The 23,684-nt window shown below is 36.3% G+C and overlaps 2 protein-coding genes across 2 annotated transcripts in view; both read right to left on the bottom strand.

Annotated features, from left to right (window-relative positions):
• The window catches only part of LOC101844785 (zinc finger protein 54-like), a 1,121,204-nt gene that overhangs the window by 673,726 nt on the left and 423,794 nt on the right, over nucleotides 1–23,684 (bottom strand). The window lies entirely within an intron of this gene.
• Nucleotides 9,136–10,121, bottom strand: LOC101837573 (vomeronasal type-1 receptor 4-like). The gene has a single exon (XM_005086701.2). The coding sequence runs from the start codon at nucleotides 10,048–10,050 to the stop codon at nucleotides 9,136–9,138; it is 915 nt and encodes a 304-aa protein (XP_005086758.1). The 5' UTR covers nucleotides 10,051–10,121.

Here is a 23,684-nt window from a genome sequence, read left to right as displayed (position 1 = left end):
AGCCCATTCCACATAGAGGAATACTCTCTCAGCCTAGACATACAGGGGAGGGCCTAGGCCCTGCTCCAAATGATGTGACAGACTTTGAAGCTCCCCCATGGAGAGAGTCTCACCCTCCCTGAGGAGCAGAAAGGGGATGGTATAGGGGGCCGGTGGGGGACAGGGGAGGAGGCAAGGGAGTGGGAACTGGGATTGATATGTAAAAGAAGATTGTTTCTAATTTAAATAAAAATATACAAGAAAAACAAATTTTGAGATGGCAGTTTACACACAAAATATGTTAGTTTAAAAACATTAACAATCATCTATAGAGCTTGCAGGTTCTAAATTCACACTCCTTTAATTTCATGTACATTTTACACAAAAAAATGCAAAATTAAATGGGACAATAGTCTTTTTCAGTGGAAACACACAGGTTTGGAGCTTGGCGTTTTGTTCTCCTGGGAACCAATAAAAAACACACTATGGCCAACTCAATTGGAGTTTATGTCTTCCCCAAACTGTATTAATTAGACAATTTCAGTAAAAGGCATTAACAAAGTGTGTTATTTTATTAGATCTACTTACAAAGTATTTTTGTACTTTGACAATATAAAAATACTTATAAAAATAATACTATTGTTAAATATGTAAAAATTTGGATTTTCTTAAACTTTGTATTTGAACCATGCCTGCCATAAAAAACTGTGATACACAAATGATCAGATTATAGGTGTGCAACAATAAAATAACCAGCAACATACTTGGTTTGGATAACACATGGTTTGCCATAAATTGTATAATTAGTATGATTATAGTTGAAAAGAGGACACTTTAAACTTGGTAATTAATCTGTACATTTTTACATGAGACATCATTCTCTATACCATAAATAGATATTGATGTCATGATGATAAATATATTCAATAGTTGCTTTACTTTTTAGGAGCTTGTGTAAATATTACTGAGAACTCTGGCAATTCCAAACTTAAAGAAATTAGTGCAAATATTTGAGATTAACAAAAAAGATACATTATTTCTAAATACTATCATTTTGATACTTAAGAAATGTGACAAATGTGCCTGAATTCATGGATTTGTCAGTAGAAAAATAGGTAAAGAGCAGGATTCTTTGTATGCTGCTGTTTCCAGCCTCACATAATTTCAATTCTATAGAAGAAGAGATTTAATACATATTTATTCTCATGAATGAAATTTATGAAGGTAACTCAGTATACAACTTGATATCAACCTAATCTTTTATTTTCAGAAAAAAACCCAATCATTGAGATTCTGATTTATTATGGAAGAAAAATGCTATAGTATAATTAATATGCTTGCCCCCTAATATATTAGATTGGTGATTCAACCAAAAAAATGAACATGATTAAAAGATAAATAGACTTTTGCAATTAAAAGTTCAGGTTATTTTACACATTCAGACTGAAATATCATAAATATCTTAAATAAATCTTTCATTCTAAAATATTTTTAAGTAACCTGCACCCAGATACTTATGTTTTCAAATTTTAAAACACTGAAAAACGGTGACTATCCACAGTAAACTAGAAAAAAATCTTAAAATTTGACTTTTCATATTCATCTAATAAATAAATTGTTTCAAGTATTTAAAATACAAATGCACACATAACTGATACAATGAAACCTGCACATCCTAAATCAGCCATATTTCTAAGTTAGTGAGAAGGAAAAGCAATCCCATACACAGTGAGAGAGACTGTCATTATTACTTTGAAAGGAAATTAACTACCATGAATTAAAAGATTCTATACTGTGCATATGTAGACTAATATGCATAATCAGATGGTCAACATAATTTGTATCTAATAGACATTATGCACATACAAAATGTTTACTTACCATCTTTTAACAACAAGAAACTAACATCAAATTAGAAAATTAGACCACATAAAAACTATTGTAATAGAAAATAATGCTAGCCTTGCAATTGCTGATCTTTTGTAGTTATGGCATTAATTAATTAATGATGAATATACTTAAGTAGCTACAATTAGGAAATGACTAAATTTAACTGGAGAAGGAACAGTCCACTTTTCAAATTGCATGCAGAGTTTCTCACACCTAAGTAAAAAAAATTATCAAAAGTGTGAAAGTCTTTGTGAGCCTTGGAGAATATATGATTGCATTTGCACCACTCTCTATGAAAAGCACATTTTGAAAATTTGTTGTCTAAACAAAACATAACTTTTATAGTTTTTACAATTGTAAATTTATTTTAGTTTCATTGCCTACTTCATAAGATATTAAATCATACTTACACAGCACTCTCTTCTTTTCCATATCAGACAAGCCAGCCACAGAGAGCTCATGTTCCTGCCAGTGTGATTTTGCAGGCATGGGGTTGCTGCTATGTAACCTGGAGAGGGACTCTGGCTGATGCCAGAGATGCCTGAGCTGCTGAGATGGGCGAGCATAGTACCCTGGAGAAAGGAATTGGACAGGATCTCCTAACTAGATTGGGTGCATGGGGGCTTGGGGAGAGGGAGTTGGGTGAAAGAGACAGAGAGAATAGGAGGGCAGAGGAGGACATAGAGAGCAAGAAGGTTGATTCAAGACAAAATAGAGAGCAGGATGAAACATACCACATTAGAGTAAGCCATTAGAGGTTTTGAGGAGAAATCTGGTACTAGTGAGATTTTTCTGAGATCTACAACAATGACACCAACTGGCAATGTAAACAATATTGAGGAGGCTACCTTAAATGCCCTTCCTCAATAATGAGATTATTGACTACATTATGTGCCATCCTAGAGCCTTCATACAGTGGCTGATGTAAGCAGAATCAAAAGCACACAGGTAAACACTGACCTGAATTGCTGGAACCCAATTGCAAAGAGGGAGGTGTGATGAGCAAAGGGGTCAAGATCAGGCTGGTGAAACCCACAGAAACAGCTGACTTGAACAAAGGGGGTCTCATGGACTCCAGACTGATGGCTGAGAGGCCTGCATGGGACTGATCCAGAACCCCTGAATGTGGGTGTCAGTGAGGAGGCCTCAGTAATCTATGGAACATCTGGTAGTAGATCAGTATTTATCCTGGGCTTATGAATTGACTTTGGGAATCCATTCCAAATAAAATAATTCTCTCTCTGTCTGGATACTTGGGTGAGGGCCTAAGCACTGATACGCATGGATTTTTTGACAGACTTTGAAGATTCCCCCTTTGAGGGCCCCAAGGGAACAGATAGGGGATGGGGTGGATGTTGGGGTGTTGTTGAGGGTGGAAGAGGAGGGGAGGGAGAGTGAGCTTGGATGGACATGTGAAGCAAGATTGTTTCTAAGTTAAATAAAAAAATTTAAAAAGAAAAAAGATACAGAGAATTGTTAAATACTACACAAACATGTCCATGATCCTAATAGACATAAAAATATAATAATCTCAGGCAATTCTCTGTACATAGCAAAAATGTTGGCTATATAATCTTTTTCAAAATGTGATATGAGTGGACAAGAAAACATAGTTTATTTAAAGAAGACCAGAAATTTTTAAGGAAACAATCCACAGAAAACAGTCTTGCGAGAAAATTTATGCTTAACTCCCCTGTAAGTTGTACTAAAACATTTAAGTTCTTTCACTAGTACAATTCCCTCAATGCCCAAGGAAGGCCAGGAATTTCTTTGCACTGATGAAATAAGTTATTATTTTAAAAACACAATTTAAGAAAAATCTGAATAAAGGAAATTTTATCCGGTACACGTATCTTCTTAACATGTGCACCAAAATATACTAGAAATGAATGTTAAGATTTAGAGTAGGGAAACACTGAATTAAAGGCAAGGGAGGTGCTGAATTTAAAGATGTCTCCCTGCCTTAGTAGCATGAGAAGAGACAGAAGCCTCATTCCATCATGCAGTTTTTCACTTGAACCTACATGGGTTTGGAGACAAATGACAAGGAATATTATTCAGTGAAGATACAAGTCAGAGTGTGGGAAAAGAGGAGAAAATAGACTTCAAGGTAGGAGCTGTCTCACTGTTACTTCATGTTGTGCTGCTGTTATGGAAGTCTCAAAAGAGGCTCCCAGGACACCTGCTGTGGAGGGTGCTCTAGTTAATATCTTGCCTCTGGCTCCTCATTGGGAGACAACAGTCCAGAGAGGGTCATTTTATACTTTCAGTTTGCTAATTTAGAATTTAAATGTCAATGACTTTCATTATGTGATTTTCTTTAGTAAGATAGAAAAACTAAGATTTGATGTTTGGAAGATAGGATGACTTGCATCTGAGGGTAATAGAGAGTCATTGTAGGTAGGCACAGTAAAGAATTAGACCCATACCTGGGGTAACAACATTAGAAAATATGGAATACAAAAAAAACCCACTTCTAAATTGACAAAATTCTTCTTTAACAAATGTCTCCAGATTCAAAGTTGTCTTGGTCTTTGAATTTCTGAGTCTGCATTCCATACACAAAAGTAATTTGTGGATGAAAGGAATTATTTCGGCTTATAGCTCTACATTTACCCTTCACTGAGGGAGCACAGGGCAGAAACTCAAATCAGAAAGCTGGAGACAGGAATTGATTCAGAGCACATTGAGGAAGACTGCTTAATATCATTCTAGAAATGGCTTGTTGGGAGATAAGCTCTCAGTGATTTTTCTCCAGTTTACTTGTTTGTTTTCATTTGCTACTCATCGTAGCCCTACCACCTGAATGCCAATGATCTTCCTGCTATTCCATGAGGCTTGGAGATCAAAATGTAGGCATGGACCTCCTACAGACTAATCAACCCATTCACCATTCTCACAATCCTTCTGGTTTGATCCCCTAGGATCCTCCCCTGGATGCATAGTAAGCATTCACACCTCCTACTGGATCATATCCCTCACTTTAGAGCTGACCATATTGTAGAGATTGCTTGTCAGAATCTCTAAATTTGGGCAATTATCTTCCACACTGTTGTTAATAATAACTTACTTATCTATTCTGTACTTTTCTCCTTTACTTACTATAATGTGAATATTGGTCACTTTCAGGTTTTCCACATCTCAGTCATATCCAATCATATTTTTGTAATATTCATCAGTAATATTTTCTGAATAAACCATTTTTGTAACTTATTTTCTGCTTGAGACTCTGTTTTCTTCATTACCCATTATGTTGATGAAGCTGTTTACTAAGCTTTAGTTTGGGCTCATACAGTGTTTCAGTTCTATAATGTTGGATAGTGCTATTCCCTTAGAAATTATGTTCAATGAATTCTATAATTGTATGGTGTATTAAGAGTCTTATTTGTTTTTTCTCTGAAATTATGTTCATGTCTTCTTTCATTTGCTTGGACATTGTTAAATTTAGTCTTCTAATCCTTTATTGTTTTTGTTTCTATGATAAGACTTTAACATCTGGACTTTCAAAAGAAACATTTAAATTAGAAACAATCTTATTTTATATATCAATCACAGATCCATCTCCTGCCAATCATCCAATGCCTCTCACTGACTCCCCATCCTAATTCCCATCCACTCCTCAGGGAGGGTGAGGCCTTCCATTGGGGATATTCAAATACTGTCATATCATTTGTGGCATGGCCCAACACCTCCTCCATGTATCTGCTAAAAATGTATCCTTCCATGGGTAATGGGCTCCCAAAGTCTATTCATTTGCTAGGGATAAATATTGGTTCCATTGCTAGAGGCCTCATAGGCTTCCCAGTCCTCCTAACTGACAGAGGAAGATTGAGTCTGGGGAAGAATAGAGAAGAGAAAGAAAAAGGATATCTTAATAAAGGAAGTCATTATTGATTTAAAGAGAAACATGGATGTAGGGAATTGTACAGAGATACAAAAAGATGACCCCAACTAAGAATCTAAGCAATACTGGAAAGGCTACCTTAACTGTCCTTCCCCTATAATGAGATTGATGACTACATTATAAGCCAACATAATGCCTTTACCTGGTAGCTGATTGACAAAGAAGAAAAAGATCCACAGCTAAGCACTGAGCCAAACTCCTGGAATCTCATTGTAGAGAGGGAGGAGTGATGAGCAAAGGGGTCAAGACCATTCTGGTGAAAAACACAGATTCAGCTGACCTAATCAATTGGGAACTCATGGACCCCAGACTGATATCTGGGAAACCAACATCGGAGGCAACTGGTCTTAAAATGTGGAAGCTTTCATTCTTACTATTGTATACCTTCAAAAACACAACATAATATTCCTTTTAATGTTGTAGACTAAATAATGATTGGAAAAGGACTAATATGTGATAAATTTCATATCTTTCTCTCTTTTGGACTCTTTCTTAAGAAGAGAGGTTCTATCTGTGAATGACAGATTTAGTGTTGTGTCACTTTAGACCTCCTTCAAGAGTCTGCACCTATTACCTTGTTGTAGCCTGTGTGTTGCATACCCATGTTGTGACTCTAGTCTGTAGTAACCTGCTTTGTGTCCCATATTGAGGGACCACTTGCAGTAGCTGGATTTTCTAGACCTACACTCAGATACAGCAGACTTCCCTGTTCATATCTGAGAGGAAGAATGTGGATTGAGACAAGGTAAAGATACTGAGGAAAAGAAAGAGACACAGAATAGAGTCTGGAATGCAATCTGATGAATATTCAATACCCCGAGTTTATTCTTCAACATTCTAATATATTGTAACCAAAAAGGTGGAAAATGACAAAGGCTTCTTTGTAATGACAAAAGGTAGAAATAGAATTTCTTCCTTTCCAAACATTTAGTAACCACACCAAAGAAATATCTCTTTATCCAGCCTTGAGGGTTAAGAGTACCCCCACCTTAGAGCAAGTCTCTTGTTATTTAGATAAGACATCTATGACTAAGACCAAACATCCTACAGTAGCCATGCCTTAGACCTTTATGTCTCATGACTTACTGTGGAAGAGTATGGATAGTTTTGAAGTCTCTGACCTGAAAGATGAGAAATTAGTGGGCTCAAAATATGATACTAAAATTTTGAATCTAGACCTGGAAAATAGATATTTATATATAGACTACATTGCTAATATAGACTCCTATTTTATTACCAGAGAATTGTTATGGGAAGTGAAGGGCAGAAATCAGTAGAGTGAACAAGGTAATAATTAAATATGTGATCTGTGTTACTAGGGAGTTGGAGAACACAGAAAATATGTTGTCATGATTTAACTGAGGCATAATATATGTCAAGAAGTTGTCAGATAAAAATGCTGGTTGATGGACTATTCTGGCATGACTGAAGATCAAGATGGTTGGGAATGAATTCCTGTGAGTAGAGTAAACAATTATATCAGCCACACAATAGAGAGGAAAGTTGCATATACTAGAATGTCTGTTTGGAAGTCAGGGATGACGATGAATTTGAATTAGTAAAGAACATTGCTATAGGACACAAAGAGATGTAGAGATCAGAATCCTTCCTGTATCATGGAGTCTCCTTTCATTAAACATGGCATGTTTAAAGGATCCACCTGTGAAGTAAGCTGAAATAGCAAACTAGGGACTGCAGAATTTTCTATCTGACACAAATACTGTGTGGACTGCCATGACCATAAAAACATTTCTCTATGTTGGGCCCACACAATATAAGAGTTGTGTAGTATTTTTAGTTGTGAGCCTCCAAGTAGTGGGAACAAGAGCTGCCCCTGGCACTTGAGTTGGTTTTGGTAACCCATTATCTAGTTTGTGCTGCCACACCTAGCCTTGATGCAGGAGGAGAATCTTGGCCCTGCCTCACCTTGATGTGTAATGCTAAGTTGATGCCCATATGTGTGTGGCCTGCCCCTTTCTGATCAAAGAACCAAGGACAGAATAGGAGGATAGAGGGGAGGCACTGGGAGGAAAAAGGAGGATGAGAAGGAGGGAATGTCAGATTGGGGTGTAAAATAAATGAAAAAAATTAATAAAGCAACAAGAACAACAATAATATATTTCCCATACACATGATTTTTTAAGAGAGAGTAAATTCTGACCATAGCAGTTGAAATTGGCATTAGAATTCATTCAAGAACATATGACATGCATTTTTGACTAGGAAGACTTACCCCATCTGAATGGAGTTGGAAAGGGAGCAAATGGTTGGTATAAGGCCAGAGTCAAGAGAAAAATGGGGTGAGAGGAGTTTTTGAAACTGCTGCTGGTATACAAAATATTTTTAAATGAAAAACGTATGACCTTTGGTGTTTACTATTAATTCTGCATATTTTGGCATCCCTGCACTCACAAACTATTAAAATGTAACTATACTGTGATTTTGAGATTGAAAGACTATCCATGCCATTGCCTCTGGAATATTTCTTCCGTATTCTCTGAACATATCTCCGTGGCAACAACATAATGTCTACAGAATATTTAACATAGAAAATACTTTGATCATATTCAACACCTCTATACAAAATTCTCTTGGGTCCATCCCTCCCCACCTAACAATAAAAATTCAAGTTACTTTATTTGTAAGCATATCACATATATTTCATGTTTACCAAGTATTATTGAGTATAGAACATATCACTGAATGTGCTTAACCTAAAGGACAGCAACACTGTTTAAAGGAAACTGACACTCTCCTTCTCCTAGCATTTATCAATTGCCAATTGTACTCCTTTGAGTTATTGGATTCAATATCTACATCCTCTCTGCTGGTGGGGGACTGGAATGGGTCTTGGTTATGATGCCACAAAATAATTGTGAATTCAAATATATGGCTACAAAATACTTGAGTCATAAAATATGGAATCCAGCAGATATTGGCTTGGAAGATTAATCTCTAATTGTTATATTTACTACTAGTAAAAGGTGATATGCTCTCTATTGGAGAAAATCAGTAATCGATATTGCCTAGCACTGGATGATATCTGCTACAGATAAGACTGGGCTGTCAAGATAAGTTCACTTGTAAAACAATGATAGAAAAATGGCAGAAGAAAGCAACCACATTAAGAAAGGTTATATGAAGTCTGATACTACAATAGTTAATGTGGTTGTAAACCTTTGGCTTGCATGGCCAGATGCTACAATGTAGAATATATAACTATTATTCTGTGAAATAATCTTAGTGTTGAAATAATGCATTGCATAATTTAATAGACTGATATTTTGAGTGACTTGGGTATCTAAATTCTAAGATAGACAGCATTACAATTATGGAATGTACTTAATTTTGATAAGATTATTTCATTTTATATTCCTTATCCAGAAAAAGTACAACCTGGAAACAGTGGTATCATGACTCATCACAAAGGGGCATAAAGTAGGAAAACACAAAGAAATGATGGCTGTGATACTCATTAGCCATGAAGCAGAATTATGAGAAAGAGCCATGTAACCTTGTATAATGGAGGAAAAGGTATAAAAAGCTAGAAAGGTGCAAACCAAGACCAGGATGTTCTGTGTGGCTCTGGATTCAGGGGAAAATCTGGTGGTTGCATGAGTGCTGAGTATGTACTGAACCCTCTTCTTGTGTCCATAGAGTATGACAATCATGGTGATGCTAGAACACACAATGAATATAGAAAACAAGACTTCAGGGAACACCCAAAATGTTGTGTACAGTGAATCTACTATTCCGTTACGACTGAGAGAGGCACAAAATTTAAAATCTCTCATTTTTGTCTCATTTTCACTAGTACTTTTTGTAGACATGTACATGGGAAAAACCGTATTTACTATTATGTACAGGATCCAGAGGAAGGAAATGGAGAAGTGAACATATTTTGGTAGTTTGATTTTAAGAACTTTACAGTAGGAAATATTAGGGCTGATGGTGATGGCCTGGAAGACACTCAAGAGGCAGGTGGAGGTGATGGACATGCTCCTGCCAAGTCTATGAACATAGAAAATAAGATTGCATTCAACATCATTGAAGAATTGTTTCCACTCAAAAGCTCTCATTACCTGGGGCACTCCTCTAGAGAGAATGATTAAAGAGTTTGCTGTGAACACATGTGTAAGAATTAAGTCTACAGTCTTTAATGTGTGTTCACTGTAGTAAATGAGTAGATAGTGGAAAAGAAAAGATATATTTCCTAGAATTCCAAGTGCACTCTGAAGTGAGATCACTATTCCTATAGCCAAGTTTCTGGAGTCCATATTTTTAGTCAACACTTATTCTTTAAAAGAATAACAACAAGTATGTCTCTAAGCCAAATTATACATTGAAATTTTCTATCCTTTTATGCAGATGAAGAACAATCACTTGAGTTCAGTTTGCAAAGGCAGTGTGTGTAAATTAACAGTACTGTTTCAAAACAAATACTTTGCCTTCAGGAATAACTCTCGGTAAAATTGTTGAAGTTTATAATTGTCCATATTTATGGAGTGAATTTCTAATACATCTCTATATTTCTTAAAGCTTTCAGCATTTAAAATAGCACCATGTTTCAATGAAGAAGCAATCACCAGTTGAATGCAATTGGAAAGAATGTTCACATGCACATTCCAGAATCAACTTTTCTTTCTACAATAAATTGCTGGAAAGGAGACAAAAATTTGCAGCTTCAATGTGAAGAAGTTCTATGCTATTTACATCCAAAATGTAAACTCCAAAAATCTATATTTTTCTTCAATGAATAAAAAATCTCTATGTTCTTATATGAGAAGACATATACAAAATAGCATAAAACAATCTTATACTGAGGTTTAAATGATAAGATAGATAAGGTTTAATTAAGAGATACAACATATCAAATTTCAAACACTCACACACACATATCATTCGCTATGAGATATTGTGGAGAAAACAGAAAAAAACCATGTTTATTTCATTTAGCAAACTCACATGATATTTAAAACAAACACACAATGAAGAAAAGCCAGGGGAAGGATGTACATTGCCAAAAGTCAATAGGCAGTTAAATAAATTTAAATTAAAAGTAGCTTGACACATCAGCCATTGGTAAGGATAAGATAAATTAGGAATGTGACAAACTGTCCATGCTATTCCTAATGAGTCAAATGTTTAACTTGAGTAGGCATGTGTCTACTTGTTCACAATTTCACTCCTTCAAAGAAAAATTTAAAATATACATGCAAGAAACAGCTACCAACAAAGGGCACTCCTAATGCAGTCTTTATGAATCAAGTCTCTCAATTAGACATGATGACAAATGCTTTCCATCCTTCCACCCAGAAAACAGAGAAAGGCAAAACATTCTGAGTTCATGGCCATGTTGCTATGTATACAGTTAATTCCAGGACAGCCAGAATAACAAAGGGAGACCCCGAATTAAAACAAACCAAAAGAAATGTCCTCCATCTGCTGACACTCACAGTGCTGTCTTCTGTAGCAGTATAAATAAAAAGGAACTGCATTTAAAAGACCAAATGCATAACAAATATAACAGTTCATATGGTATATGTCCCTTGAGGCAAATCTCAATTTAAGTCAGCAGTGATTCAGGCTCTTACAGGTTAGCACAGATATGAACTCATGTCCCCAAAGTCCTAGCAAACAAAGAACCCAGCAGGATGGTATGGCTGATGTCATGAATTATGAGTATAACAAATAAGCTCTTCACAGTGTTGCAACTATTTCATAAATCATAGAAGTGCAAATAGGGTTTCACTCTGCAATATAGGCTTGCCTGAGGCTTCCTGCAACTTCTTCCTTGGCATATTCATTCCAGAGTCTGTTTCTTGGTGCATGTGTTACAAACTAAGTGGAATTTACTTGTGAATTCCAATACCCAGGGCCTTGTGTGTTCTTTGTCTTTCTTTTACAAAAGAAACTTAATCACCTTTCACAATAAACAGAAAGTGACTTTGTTTTAAGGGCTGCTTACCTATGATTGATAAGAAGTCTGTCCTCTGGAAGATGAAAGCCTTATTACTATAGGTTAAAATACTGATCCAAGGCAAACCGATCATTAAAATTAAAATGATGAATATTACAACTTACCCAGGACATATTTTGGAAAACTATCTTGAATCTTTATTGCATTTGATGATACCTAGTTGTTATTTTAGATAAGGAAATAATACCAAGAATATTATTTCGGGGAATATACAGAGTCCTAATGAGAACAGTTACAAAAACAGTACACTGGGCAACATCTTCAGTTCAGTTCTTCTCTCAGACTTGGTTTACTGAGGTGCTAGAATTACTGGATAAGTACAGTGTTTTCATATGGCAGATGTGTCAGGACAAACAATCCAAATTAACAGAAAAATTTCCAAACTGAGCTGTGAAGCACTTGAAAGAAAATTATTAGGAGTGGTATGCACAATACTTATGAATCATGTATAAGAAGCTGAGTGCTCTTTCAGTATCACCTGAAATTAACTTTCCTCACAGAGCAGTACCCACTCAAAAATTAACTGCATTGAGTCTTCTTTTTTTAGCTTTTTTTCTTACTTTAATTTTAAATAGCTTGCTTCGCATGCAATACCAGTTCCCTCTCCCTCCCCTCCTCCTGCACTCCCTCACCCCCCCAGCCTCCCACCCTAACCCCACTTCTTTCCACATTGAGGAAATCCAGAGTCTGTCATTTCACTCAGGGCAGGGTCCAGGCACTCCCCTAAGAGTCCATGCTGAGAGAGCATCCCTCTTTGTGTTATGGACACACAAAGTCCATTTGTAAGCCAGGCATAAACACTGCCCAAGGCCCCATAGGTTGCCCAGGCCTACACACTGACCATCCTGAGTGAAGTAACCCAGTCACAAAAAGACAAACATGGTATGTACTCACTCATATATGGATTTTAGACATGGATCAGGATAGTGCCAGTCTGCACTTCCACTGCCAGAGACTCTGGGAAATGGGAAAGAACCTAAAAGAGATATGCATGGTAACCCAAAGAAGAGGAATGAGGCAAGATCTGATCAGATTGGGAACACGGACACGGCGAGGGGTGGAGGGGGGAGTGGGATCTGGGAAGAAGAGAGGGGTAGAAGAGGAAGAGAGAGTTGGCCATGGGGGAACAGGAAGGTTGAGTGGGGGGGGGAGAAAAGGGGGAACAGGATGAGAAATACCATAATAGAGGGAGTCATAGGTTAGAAGACAGATCTGGCACCAGTGATCTAAAGGGATGACACCAACTGGCAAGGTAAGCAATAGTGGAGAGACTACCTTAAATGCCCATTCCTGATAATGAACCTGACATCTACCCTATATGCCATCCTAGAACCTTCATCCAATGACTGATGGAAGCAGAGGCAAACACTCACAGTTAAACACTGAACTGAACCCATGGAACCCAGTGACAGAGAGAGAGGAGCAATGAGCAAATTGGCAAAACCAGCAGGGACAGCCGATCTGAACAAGGTGGAGCTCTTGGACCCCAGACTGCATTGAGTTTTCTTGAAGCTATAGTGAAAAATGCAAACAGAAGTGACAATATATTAATCACCAATATAATATTGTTCCTCTGCCTCCTACTGTGATTCCCATGGAGTTTTTTTGTGGAAAACATAACTCTCTTCACTTTCAAAACAAAATCTGAGGAAAAAACTTGTAGAAGATTGTCTAAAGAGAAAGTTCATTTTGTGCAATGTGGACAGTGGGAAATAACAATAAGGCCTGGTTTCATCCACCAAAATTTTTAAACAGCATTTGTGCATCAACCACATTTCTAAACCTTATGATGCTATAATTTTTCTATTCTAGACTAAATTGATATTATGTAAAATGCAATTTATTCTTACAGAGACTACCTGTATCCAAGTTTGAATTGATGATTGTAAGAGATACCCAATATATGATTTTCCAGCTAAAATGTTTTTGATTGCTAATACAAAATAATGTATCTGAAATGAATTGAACAGAATTGCTTTTATGAGCCTTGTTCAGGACTGATAATCATCTATGAAATATAAAAACTGACATAAGAAACAATTTTGTGCATAGAATTTCAGTTATTACTATGATGTGACAAAGAGCTCAGGTGGAATGACCTATGTTCAATCTCCAGATATCAAATAAAAATATAACTTGTGTATTGTAGTATACTTGTATTCTAAGCTCCAGAGAAGCACATATGGAAAACTAGCTGGGGCTCACCAGGCTAACTAGGTGAGATAGAGCCAGGCAGTTAAGGGACCCTGTTTCAACATGAAAAAAGAGTATGTTATATAAGGCATCAAAGAGCATACGGAAGTGTTAGTTCTTCTGAACTCATGGTTCACCTGCACCTGCACATACATATACAAATGCACAAATATATATGCATACACACATTTGTACATGCACATTAACTCATATATGCAGAGAAAAAGAACATCAAATTCTCACAAATTTCAAACTGAGTCTTACATTTTATAATCTGTATGTTGATCAAACTGCTAATAAAAATCCCATGTGTTAATTGCATTTAACTTCAAAGTACACATAGATAGAATATAAAATATTTATTTTTAACTTTAAACACACAAGAAAATTGAGCTGTGGAGACATTCCCATGGTCAAATCTATGCCTTCTTTGCCCAAAGTATATTTTTCATTAGTATCAGTTACCATATTAATAACTGAAACTCAAGACTTACATATCATTCAACAATAACTAAGTTAGAATAAATGATAAAAATGGATTAGGTGAATCTGGAGATGATTGTCATTCAAGATTCACAAGATTCACTTTCCATTCAGTCTCATGATCTCTGACTGATACTTCAATAGATAAACTAATATTTCTGACTGATTCTGCCCTGATGAGTGTTGGAAATGGGTCAGTACTGGGAACTGAAAACTAGTATGTGATGTCTCTTTACATTACAGAATCCAGAAAGAACAAGTCCAATGAGAAAAAAAACACATGCTAGCTTGATATTCCCTGAACAGTTCCTCCCACACAGGGTTAAGGGATCATGAAACAGTTGCAGTATCCCTAAATATCTTTCCCTGTGGAAAATGGACATTCATTGGTTTTAATTAACAAATGGAAAATGAAATATTTTAGCAAATCCCTTGACTCCCAAAGCCAGAGCAATCATAACAACTACATGTCAAAAGTTTTTGGTTCTGGGGAGGTGAGGTCATGGGGCTATGTGTGTAATGTCCTGTCCTTTGTCTCTTGGGATACAGGAAATGTAGTTATGGAACTAGCAACATGGGTATCAGGAACAAGTAAAAACAAGTTTACTTTTATTGAGGAAGCGGTAAGTGTTATGTAACCACCTCTATGTGTCAGGTGTGTGTGTGGGGTGGGGCATATCAACTGAGCTGGCTTCTGCTAAGGTGATATATCACTGCCCAAGGGTCTCTGTCATCTCTCATCAGACATAGCTACTATTGTCAAAGCCATCTGGCCAACCTAGGTTGGCTATCAGAAAAGATCTGCCACCCATGCTCTTATTATTGGTCTAGGCCAGGTGTCATGAAATATGTACTGCTCATGATCTTACTATCAGTCTAGCCGACTGCCTCTCACACCAATTGAGGATTAGTTATTCCACAAAAATGTAAAGTTTCCTCTCAGGAATAGTAAAGACATGTAAGAATTTTATATCTGATAGCACTTATTGGGTTCATTGATTTTCATAGGATGATTATTTTTTTATTACATTACTTCTATAAGTCCTTCATATTTTTGAGTATTGAAGATCATTTTTTAGAATATACTTTTCTATCCTTTCACCTGGTGCTGTGTCAAATATTGATAATAAAGTGTGTTTCTTATACACAACAGGACAGATTCTGTTTTAAATTAAACTTGTTTGTCTGTGACTTATTGTAGAATTGAGATCACTGATGTTGAGAGCTATCAATAAGAACTGTTTGTTGATTCCCATTGTTTTGCTGTGGTGATATGAATGTTTTCTTCTCCAGCTATTAATTTGGTGGTATAGAATTATGTGTTCTTTGTGTTTTCTTGAATGGAAAATGTTAACCTATTCTTGTTAAATTATTTCTCTCAGTGAATTGGTAGGGTTGCATTTGTGATTAGAGATTGATTATGATTTAATATTTTGTTGGCTATAATTGTGTAGGTTGGAAACTTTGGTCTCTGAGTTTGTGGAAAATTTCCATTGCTCTTGTTGCTTTTGGAATCTTTATTGAGAAGTTGGGTGTTAGTCTAATTGGTCTGTCTTTACATATTACACAGACTCCTACAAACAGAAATGGGACCAGAATCCAAGTAGCAAAACACCCAGCCAATAAAGAGAACACCAGAGAGCAGTACCTAAAATTATGTTCTTCCAAACCAAAACAAATGCTGATCAACCTGCGTGAGACATTTCAATTTTACTTTTATACAGCTGCTGATAATATGTGAGGGCTTAGATACAACTTTACATCTTTGATTTTTAACATAACATGCACCTCTTTCTGTTGTTTCGTATACTCGCTGTATGTATGTCTTTTGGCTCAGTATCTAAACAATCTGACATGTTGATCATCCTCTGTTCTATACTACGATACAGACTCCACTTAAACGGCTACAGGTAATGATTTTTCATGCCATCTCAGGAACACTGTGATACACACTGCATTTCCTCATTTGTTCTCTAAAATTCTATAGGAAGACTCACTGGCCCACTTGCTCTTGCATTTAACATGCCCCCAAAGACAGTATTTCACATAAAACAAGAACATATCAGATGTCCAGCTTGGGACTTACCACCGTCATCCACATTGCAACATCACTGGTATTGTAAAGGAATCACATTTTATGAGCAAGAAATATGTCAGGCTTTCTTCTTTTACATCATGCAATCTTAGCTTGGTTTAGTTTTTCCCTAAAATTCCCTTCTCACAGATCATGTCAGAATCAGGAAATGCCTTGTTTAAATTAATCTTAACAATTACACCATCTGTTTTAGTCTGTTCTTATGGATGGAGCATTAAACATCCTTGGAAACTTCTTCTTTCTAAACCATATGATTTGTATTTCTTTCTGTCCAACCTGTTGGTTTTCACTGTAGATAGTTTAGGAGTAATCAGTAATTTATATTCTGTGGAGTCCAATATTGAAGAGATATGGAGGGAGTGGACAGATTTGTCTCATGTCTGATTTTAGAGGAATCACATTGAGTTTCTCTCCATTTAATGTGATGTTGGCTGTTGGTTTGCTGTATATTGCTTTTCTCACCCTTAGATATGTTCCTGTTATTCCTGACCTCTCCAAGACCTTTATCATGAAGTGATGTTGGATGTTGTCAAGGCTTTTTCAGCATCTAGTGAGATGATTGTGTGGTTTTTCTTTTTCAGTTTGTTTAGATGGAGGATTACATTGATGGAATTTTTGTATGTTGAATCATCCCTGCATCCCTGGAAAGAAGTCTACTTGATCATGGTGGATGATTTTTCTGATGTGTTCTTAGATTATATTTGCCAATATTACATTGAGTATTTTTGCATCAATGTTCATGAGGGAGCTCTGTAGATCTCTTTCTTAATTATGTCTTTGTGTGGCTTGGATACCAAGGTATTTGTAGCCTCATAAAAAGTTTGACAATGAACCTTATGCATCTATTGTTTGGAACAGTTTGAGAAGCACTGGTGTTAGCTTTTATTTGAATTTTTGGTAGAATTCTGGACTGAAATTATCTGGCCTGGGCATTTTTTGTTTGGGAGGCTTTTGATGACTGCTTCTAGTTCATGAGCTTCTTTAGGTCTATTTAATTGTCTATCTCTTCATGTTTTAATTTTGATAAGTCATGCCTATCCAGAAAAATTGTCCATTTCCTTTAAATTTTCAAATTTTTGGAGTACTGGTTTTGAAAGTATGACCTGATGATTCTCTGGATTTCTCCATTGTATGTTGTTATGTCCCCTTTTTAATTTCTGATATTGTTAATTAGCATGCTCTCTCTCTTTGTCTTTTCATTAGTTTGGATAAAGTTTTATTTATTTTGATTTTGTCAAAGAACAAACTCTTTTTTCATTGATTCTTTGTATTGTTTTCTTTGAATTTTATTGAGTTCAACCCTCAATTTGATTATTTCCTGACATCTACTTCTCCATGGTGAGATTGAATATTTTTTTCTAGAAGTTTCTGCTGTGCTGTTAATTCTCTAATGTGACTGATTTTCACTTTCTTCATGTGTGCACTTAGTTCTATGAACTTTCATCTTGGCACTGCTTTGATTGTGTCCGATAAATTTAGGTATGTTGTGTCTTCATTTTTTTGAATTCTAGAAATTATTTAATTTCTTTTTATTTCTTCCTTGAATTGGGAATGGTGCAATTGTGCATTATTCAATTTATAAGAGTATGTTGGGTTTCTGCAAGTTTTGTTGATGTTAAAATCTAACTTTAAACTATAGTGATCTGATAGGATGCAGGGGGTTATTCCAAATATTTTGTAACTTTTGAGGCTTGCTATGTTGCTGACCATGTGGTCAAATTTAGAGAAGTTTCCAAGTGGCGCTGAGAGGAATGTTTATTCTTTTGATTTGGATGAAATGTTCTATAGATGCCTGCCATTCTCAATTGGGTAATAACATTTGTAGTTCCTTTGTTTCTTTGTTAGGTTTCTCTAGTGGGGTGTTGAAATATCCCACTAAAAGTGTGTGAAGTTTTATGTGTGATTTGACATTCAGTATTGATTTTTTACAGGTGTGCGTGCCTTCATATTTGAGGTATAGATGTTCAAAATTGAGATTTCATCTTGATGGACTTTGCCTGTGATGAATATGAAATGACCTTCTTCATCTATTTTGATTGATTTTAGTTTGAAATCTAATTTGTTAGATATTAGAATTGCTACATCAGCTTGTTTCTTGGGTAAATTTAATTGTAAAATTTCTTCCCAACATATTTCTCTGAGATAACGTCTGTCTTTGATGTTGAGATATGTTACTTGTATGCAGCAAAAGGATAGATTCTGTCTTCCTATCCATTCTGTTATCCTATGTCTTTTTATAGGCAACTTAAGACCATTGACATTGAGGGACATTATTGACTATTGATTGTTGATTCTTGTTTGTTTTGAGTTTGTTACTGGTGATGACACTGTGTGTATGTATCTTCCCCCTTTTTTCTTTTGGTGTTTGGCATAGTGGGATTATGCATTTCCTATGTTTTTGTAAGTGTAATTATCTCCCTTGGGTTGATGTTTTTCTTCCAGTACCTTCTATCGAGCTGGATTTGTGGATATGTATTGTTTATAACCGGTTTTGTCATGGGAAATCTTGTGTTCTCCATCTATTGTGATTTAAAGCTTTGCTGAGTATAGATGTTTGAACTGGCATCCATGTTGTCATAACATCTGCAGAGCATCTATCAAGCACCTTGTGTGTTTCACTGTTTCCATTAAGAAGTTGTGGTAATTTGTATAGGTCTACATTTATATGTTACTTGGCCTGTTTCCTTTGCTGCTATCAATTTTTTCTTTATTCTTTAAGTTTTGTTGTTTGACTATTATATGGCAATGGAGAATTCTTTTTGTGGTCCAGTCCATTTAGTATTCTATAAGCTTCTTGTACTTATATTGGCATATACTTCTATAGATTGGGGAAGTTTTCTTCTATGATTTTGTTGAATATGTGCTCTGTGCCCCTGAGCTGTATTTCTTCTCAGTCTTCTATAACTATTGTTCTTAGATTTGACCTCTTCATGGTTTCCCATATTTCCTGGATATTTTGTTTTAGGGATTTGTTGGACTTGAGATTTTATTTAGTCTATGAATGTATTTCCTGTAGTTAGTCTTAAACACACGAGATTCTCTTTTCCATCTCTTGTATTCTATTGGTTATTCTTACATTTTCTTTTCTATATCCAGTGTCCCCTCATTTTGTGTTTTCTTTATTGTTTAGATTTCAGTTTTCTTTTATTTTACATTTTTGATAATTTTTTCTCAATATATGTTTTTACTTAAATTAGAAACATGAATGCTTCACATGTCAGTCCCAGCTCCCTCTCCCACCCCTTCTCCCTTATCCCTCCATCAGCCCTCCAGCCACCCACCCAATCCCCACATGATTCCCCAGGGAGGGTGAGGCCCACCTTGGGGTGTCTCTAAAGTCTGTCATTTCATCCAGGGAAGGGCCTAGGCCCTTCCCCATGTGTCTAGGCTGAGAGAAGAGAATTCCTCTATTTGGAATGGACTCCCAAAGATCATTCATAAACCATTGTAAACGCTGGTATACTACCTAAGGCCCAAGTGATTTCTGTGGCCTCCTCCCTGGCACTACATTCATGGATTCTGGATCAATCCTCTGTTGGCCTCTCATCCACCAGTCTGTGATTCAAGATCTCCACGTTATCCAGTCAGCTGTCTTTGTGGGTTTCATTGTCATAGTCTTGACCCCTTTGCTCATCACTCCTCTGTCTCTTTCACTAGGTTCCAGGAGTTCAGTTCAGTGTTAACTGTGGGTATCTGTCTCTGCTTCCATCAGTCCCTGGATGAGGGTTCTAGGATGGCATATAAGGTAGTCATTAACCCTATCATCAAGGAGGGGCTATTAGTGTAGTCTCCCCACTATTGTTTAGTTTGCCTGTTGGTGTTATCCTTGTAGATCTCTGGAGATCTCACCAGTGTCATCTCTCTCCTCAAGCCTATAATGACTCAATCTGTTACAGTATCATGCTCTCATCATGCTCTCCTCTATTATTACCTTGACTCAACCTTTCTGCTCCCCCATGCCTTCTTCTCCCCTCATCTTATCCCCCCTCTATTTTTCTTGGTTTCCTCTCCACTCCCCCAATGTTCCCAATCTGCTCAGGAGATCTTGCCTCATTCCACTTGTATCATGCATCTCTCTTGGGAACCTTCTGAAACTGAGAAGCTTCTTATGGCAAAGTACACAGTCAGCAAGACAAAAAGACAACCCACATATTGGGAAAAGATATTCACTAACCCCACATCTGACAGAGGACTGATCTCCAAAATTTAGAAAGAACTCAAGAAGCAAGTCTCCAAAACACCAAAGGATCCACTTAAAAAGTGGGGGACTGAATTAAATAGAGAATTCCAATTAAGGAGTATAAAATGGCTGAGAGACACTTGAGAAAGTAATCAACATCACAAGCAATTAGGGAAATGCAAATCAAAACAACTCTGAGATATCTTACTTTTGTCAGAATAGTGAAAATCAAAAACACCAATGACAGCTTGTGCTGTAGAGGATGTGGAGAAAGGGGAACACTCCTCCACTGCTGGTGGGAGTGCCAACTAGTACAGCCACTATGGAAATCAGTATAGAGATTCCTCAGGAAAATAGGTATGAGTCTACCACAAGTCCCAGCAATTCCACTCTTAGGCATAAACCCAAAAGATGCCCATTCACACAACAAGGATGTCTGTTGCATTATGTTCATAGAAGCATTATATGTAATAGCTAGATCCTGGAAGCAACCTAGATGCCTGAAAACTGAAGAGTAGATAGAGAAAATGTGGTACATTTACACAATGGAGTACTACTCAGCAGAGAAAAACAATGGAATATTGAAATTTGCAGGCAAATGGATGGCAGTAGAGGAAACCATCATGAGTGAGGTAACCCAAACACAAAAAGACAAACATTATCCAATTGGATAATTTATAAAGAATAGTACTAAAATGACTGTCCACATAAAAGTTATATAAGGGCTATTTAGAAGTTGACTTACAACTGAAAATAATATACTAGATGTATTGTCATACACTCAGTTGATTACAAAAACATGAAAGTATCACATTTTTATAGACTAATCAGTGGTCTTGAAACTCTGCTTTTTGTCATTACATATTTCCTGCAGGCTAGAATGTGCTACATATGGGATATACCTAGCTTGAAATATAAAATAATAATATTGGATATAGGTCAATGAATCCAAGGGAGTGTGGAAGAGGAAAAGGAACTAAATTGGATACATGTTAATGATTCTTGGAAAATGATTAAAGAGAAATGTATTGCATCAGCTCATGCTAGAGTGCATTAGAACTCATATAAACAAAAACAGCTTGAATTATTTATTTATTTATTTTCTATTTAAATTTAAATTAGAAACAATGTCGCTTCACATGTCAATTCCAGGTCCCTCTCCCTTTCCCTCCCCTCCTCCCATGCCATCCCACCAACCCCACCAATATCCCCTCATTTCTCCAGGGAGGTTGCGGCCCTCCATGGGTGTGTCCATAGTCTGTCATTTCATCCAAGGCAGGGCCTAGGCCCTCTCCCAAGAGTCCAGGGTGAGAGTGCATCTAACATTGTTGGATGGGTGCCCAAAGTCCATTTGAATTCCTGGGATGAATATTAATCTACTAGCCAAGGTTCAATAGATTACCTAGGCCTCCTCACTGACACCCACATTCAAGGGGTCCAGCTTGAGTTTTTAATGCCATGTGTTTAAGAGACAATTGTTGTTCAAACTCTTCAATTTTCAAAGACTTCAAACCTCTTTCCTGGAGCTTAGAAACTAGCAGGAGTTGGGCTTGACAACTGTCTTTAGGATAATTCTAAACAAATCCATTAGAACACTGGTTCAATGTGAATTTCTGTAGTAGGGCAGTAAAATAAAATAAAGCTCACATTTCCATATCAATCAATATGTGTTAATTTTGCTATTTGTTTTCTTTAAAAGTTTGGTTATTTTTGGAGATCCTCAAGTCAATGCTACTCTCAATTGCATGTACCCACCAACAGGATTGACAATAATGTCTTTAAAAACAGTGAACATCAGAGTACTTGTTTTTCCTGGATTTCCCTAAATACTACACACCTTTTTTCCCTTGCAAGCATTTTATGCTTCCAACCAAAGTATGCTGATGACTTGAGAAATAATTGCAAAGTGTAACTGCCTTGAAAATAATTGCACTTGTTATTCTTAAATTGACCAGTATGTAAATATCTACATCTCTATAAATTTGAAACTAATACTCTCTAGGTCTCAGTGAGAATAAGTCCTTAGGATAGGCTGTCATCTAAAAAGAATCAGTGAATCTGACTCACAATGTAAAATGTTTCAGTTATTTAGAGACTAGCATTCTGACAGGGTAAATGATTTGATTATTGAAATAAAATTCTGTGAAGTGTAGCATGTTCAGATTGTAAAGTTGGTTCAGTAAAATGGAGATAATTTGCTATTTCATCCTGAAAAGTCTATTCTGCTCTGTAAATGGAGTAGATTTTTAAACATGGGCATTTTCTATGTGATGATAAAATTGATGCAAAGAAAAGAATCTAGCACATGTGTGAAGTCATCAATGTGTTCACAATGGGATACAGTTTCTCATAGTAGAAAGTGTGAAGGATTTTCATATACCATTTTCATCAATATAGGTTTTGATCACAGTATATGCATGAAAATGAGGGTACAGAGAGCCCCTGCATATACTATGTTTATAACTATATATATATATATATATATATATATATATATATATTACTAGCTATGAGACACTTTATAGGATAAACCTGTAAAATATTAACACAAAGACAATGATGACATGATAAACCCACAAGTTATGTAAAGGTAAACTATAGATAGAAATTTAAGTTCGGTAGGAAATAGCTATAGGAAGCTGATGTAATTCCCAATATGCCTCTTATGTCATCCATACAGCTTCAAACTCAATTCTTATATATGGACCCATGTTTAAGATCAGTCTAAAAAGCAATTACATCCTCTAACGTAGTAGCCAAGCAAGTTGTGACAATTCATATTGTCACAATTGCAACCCAAATGGTAGAAGACAATAAGATGTCATGGAAAACAAAAAATTTAAAAGGAAACATCAAAAAAATCAACCCATTAGCAGCCATTAAAAATCAAATGAAACTGGGTGTTGGTGGAGCAAGCCTTTAATCCCAGCAATTGTAAAGCAGAAGCAACTTTGTGAGTTTGAGGCAATCCTTGTATAGA

The sequence above is a fragment of the Mesocricetus auratus genome, unplaced genomic scaffold (assembly GCF_017639785.1).
Source record: "Mesocricetus auratus isolate SY011 unplaced genomic scaffold, BCM_Maur_2.0 Super-Scaffold_100037, whole genome shotgun sequence".
Classification (NCBI taxonomy): Eukaryota; Metazoa; Chordata; class Mammalia; order Rodentia; family Cricetidae; genus Mesocricetus; species Mesocricetus auratus.
Note: the sequence above shows the minus strand (reverse complement) of the source record. Positions and strands in the feature narration are given on the sequence as shown.

What these genes read in the sequence shown, in the direction of transcription:
- LOC101837573 (XM_005086701.2), bottom strand. Translation starts at nt 10,050, where the DNA reads ATGGACTCCAGAAACTTGGCTATAGGAATAGTGATCTCACTTCAGAGT.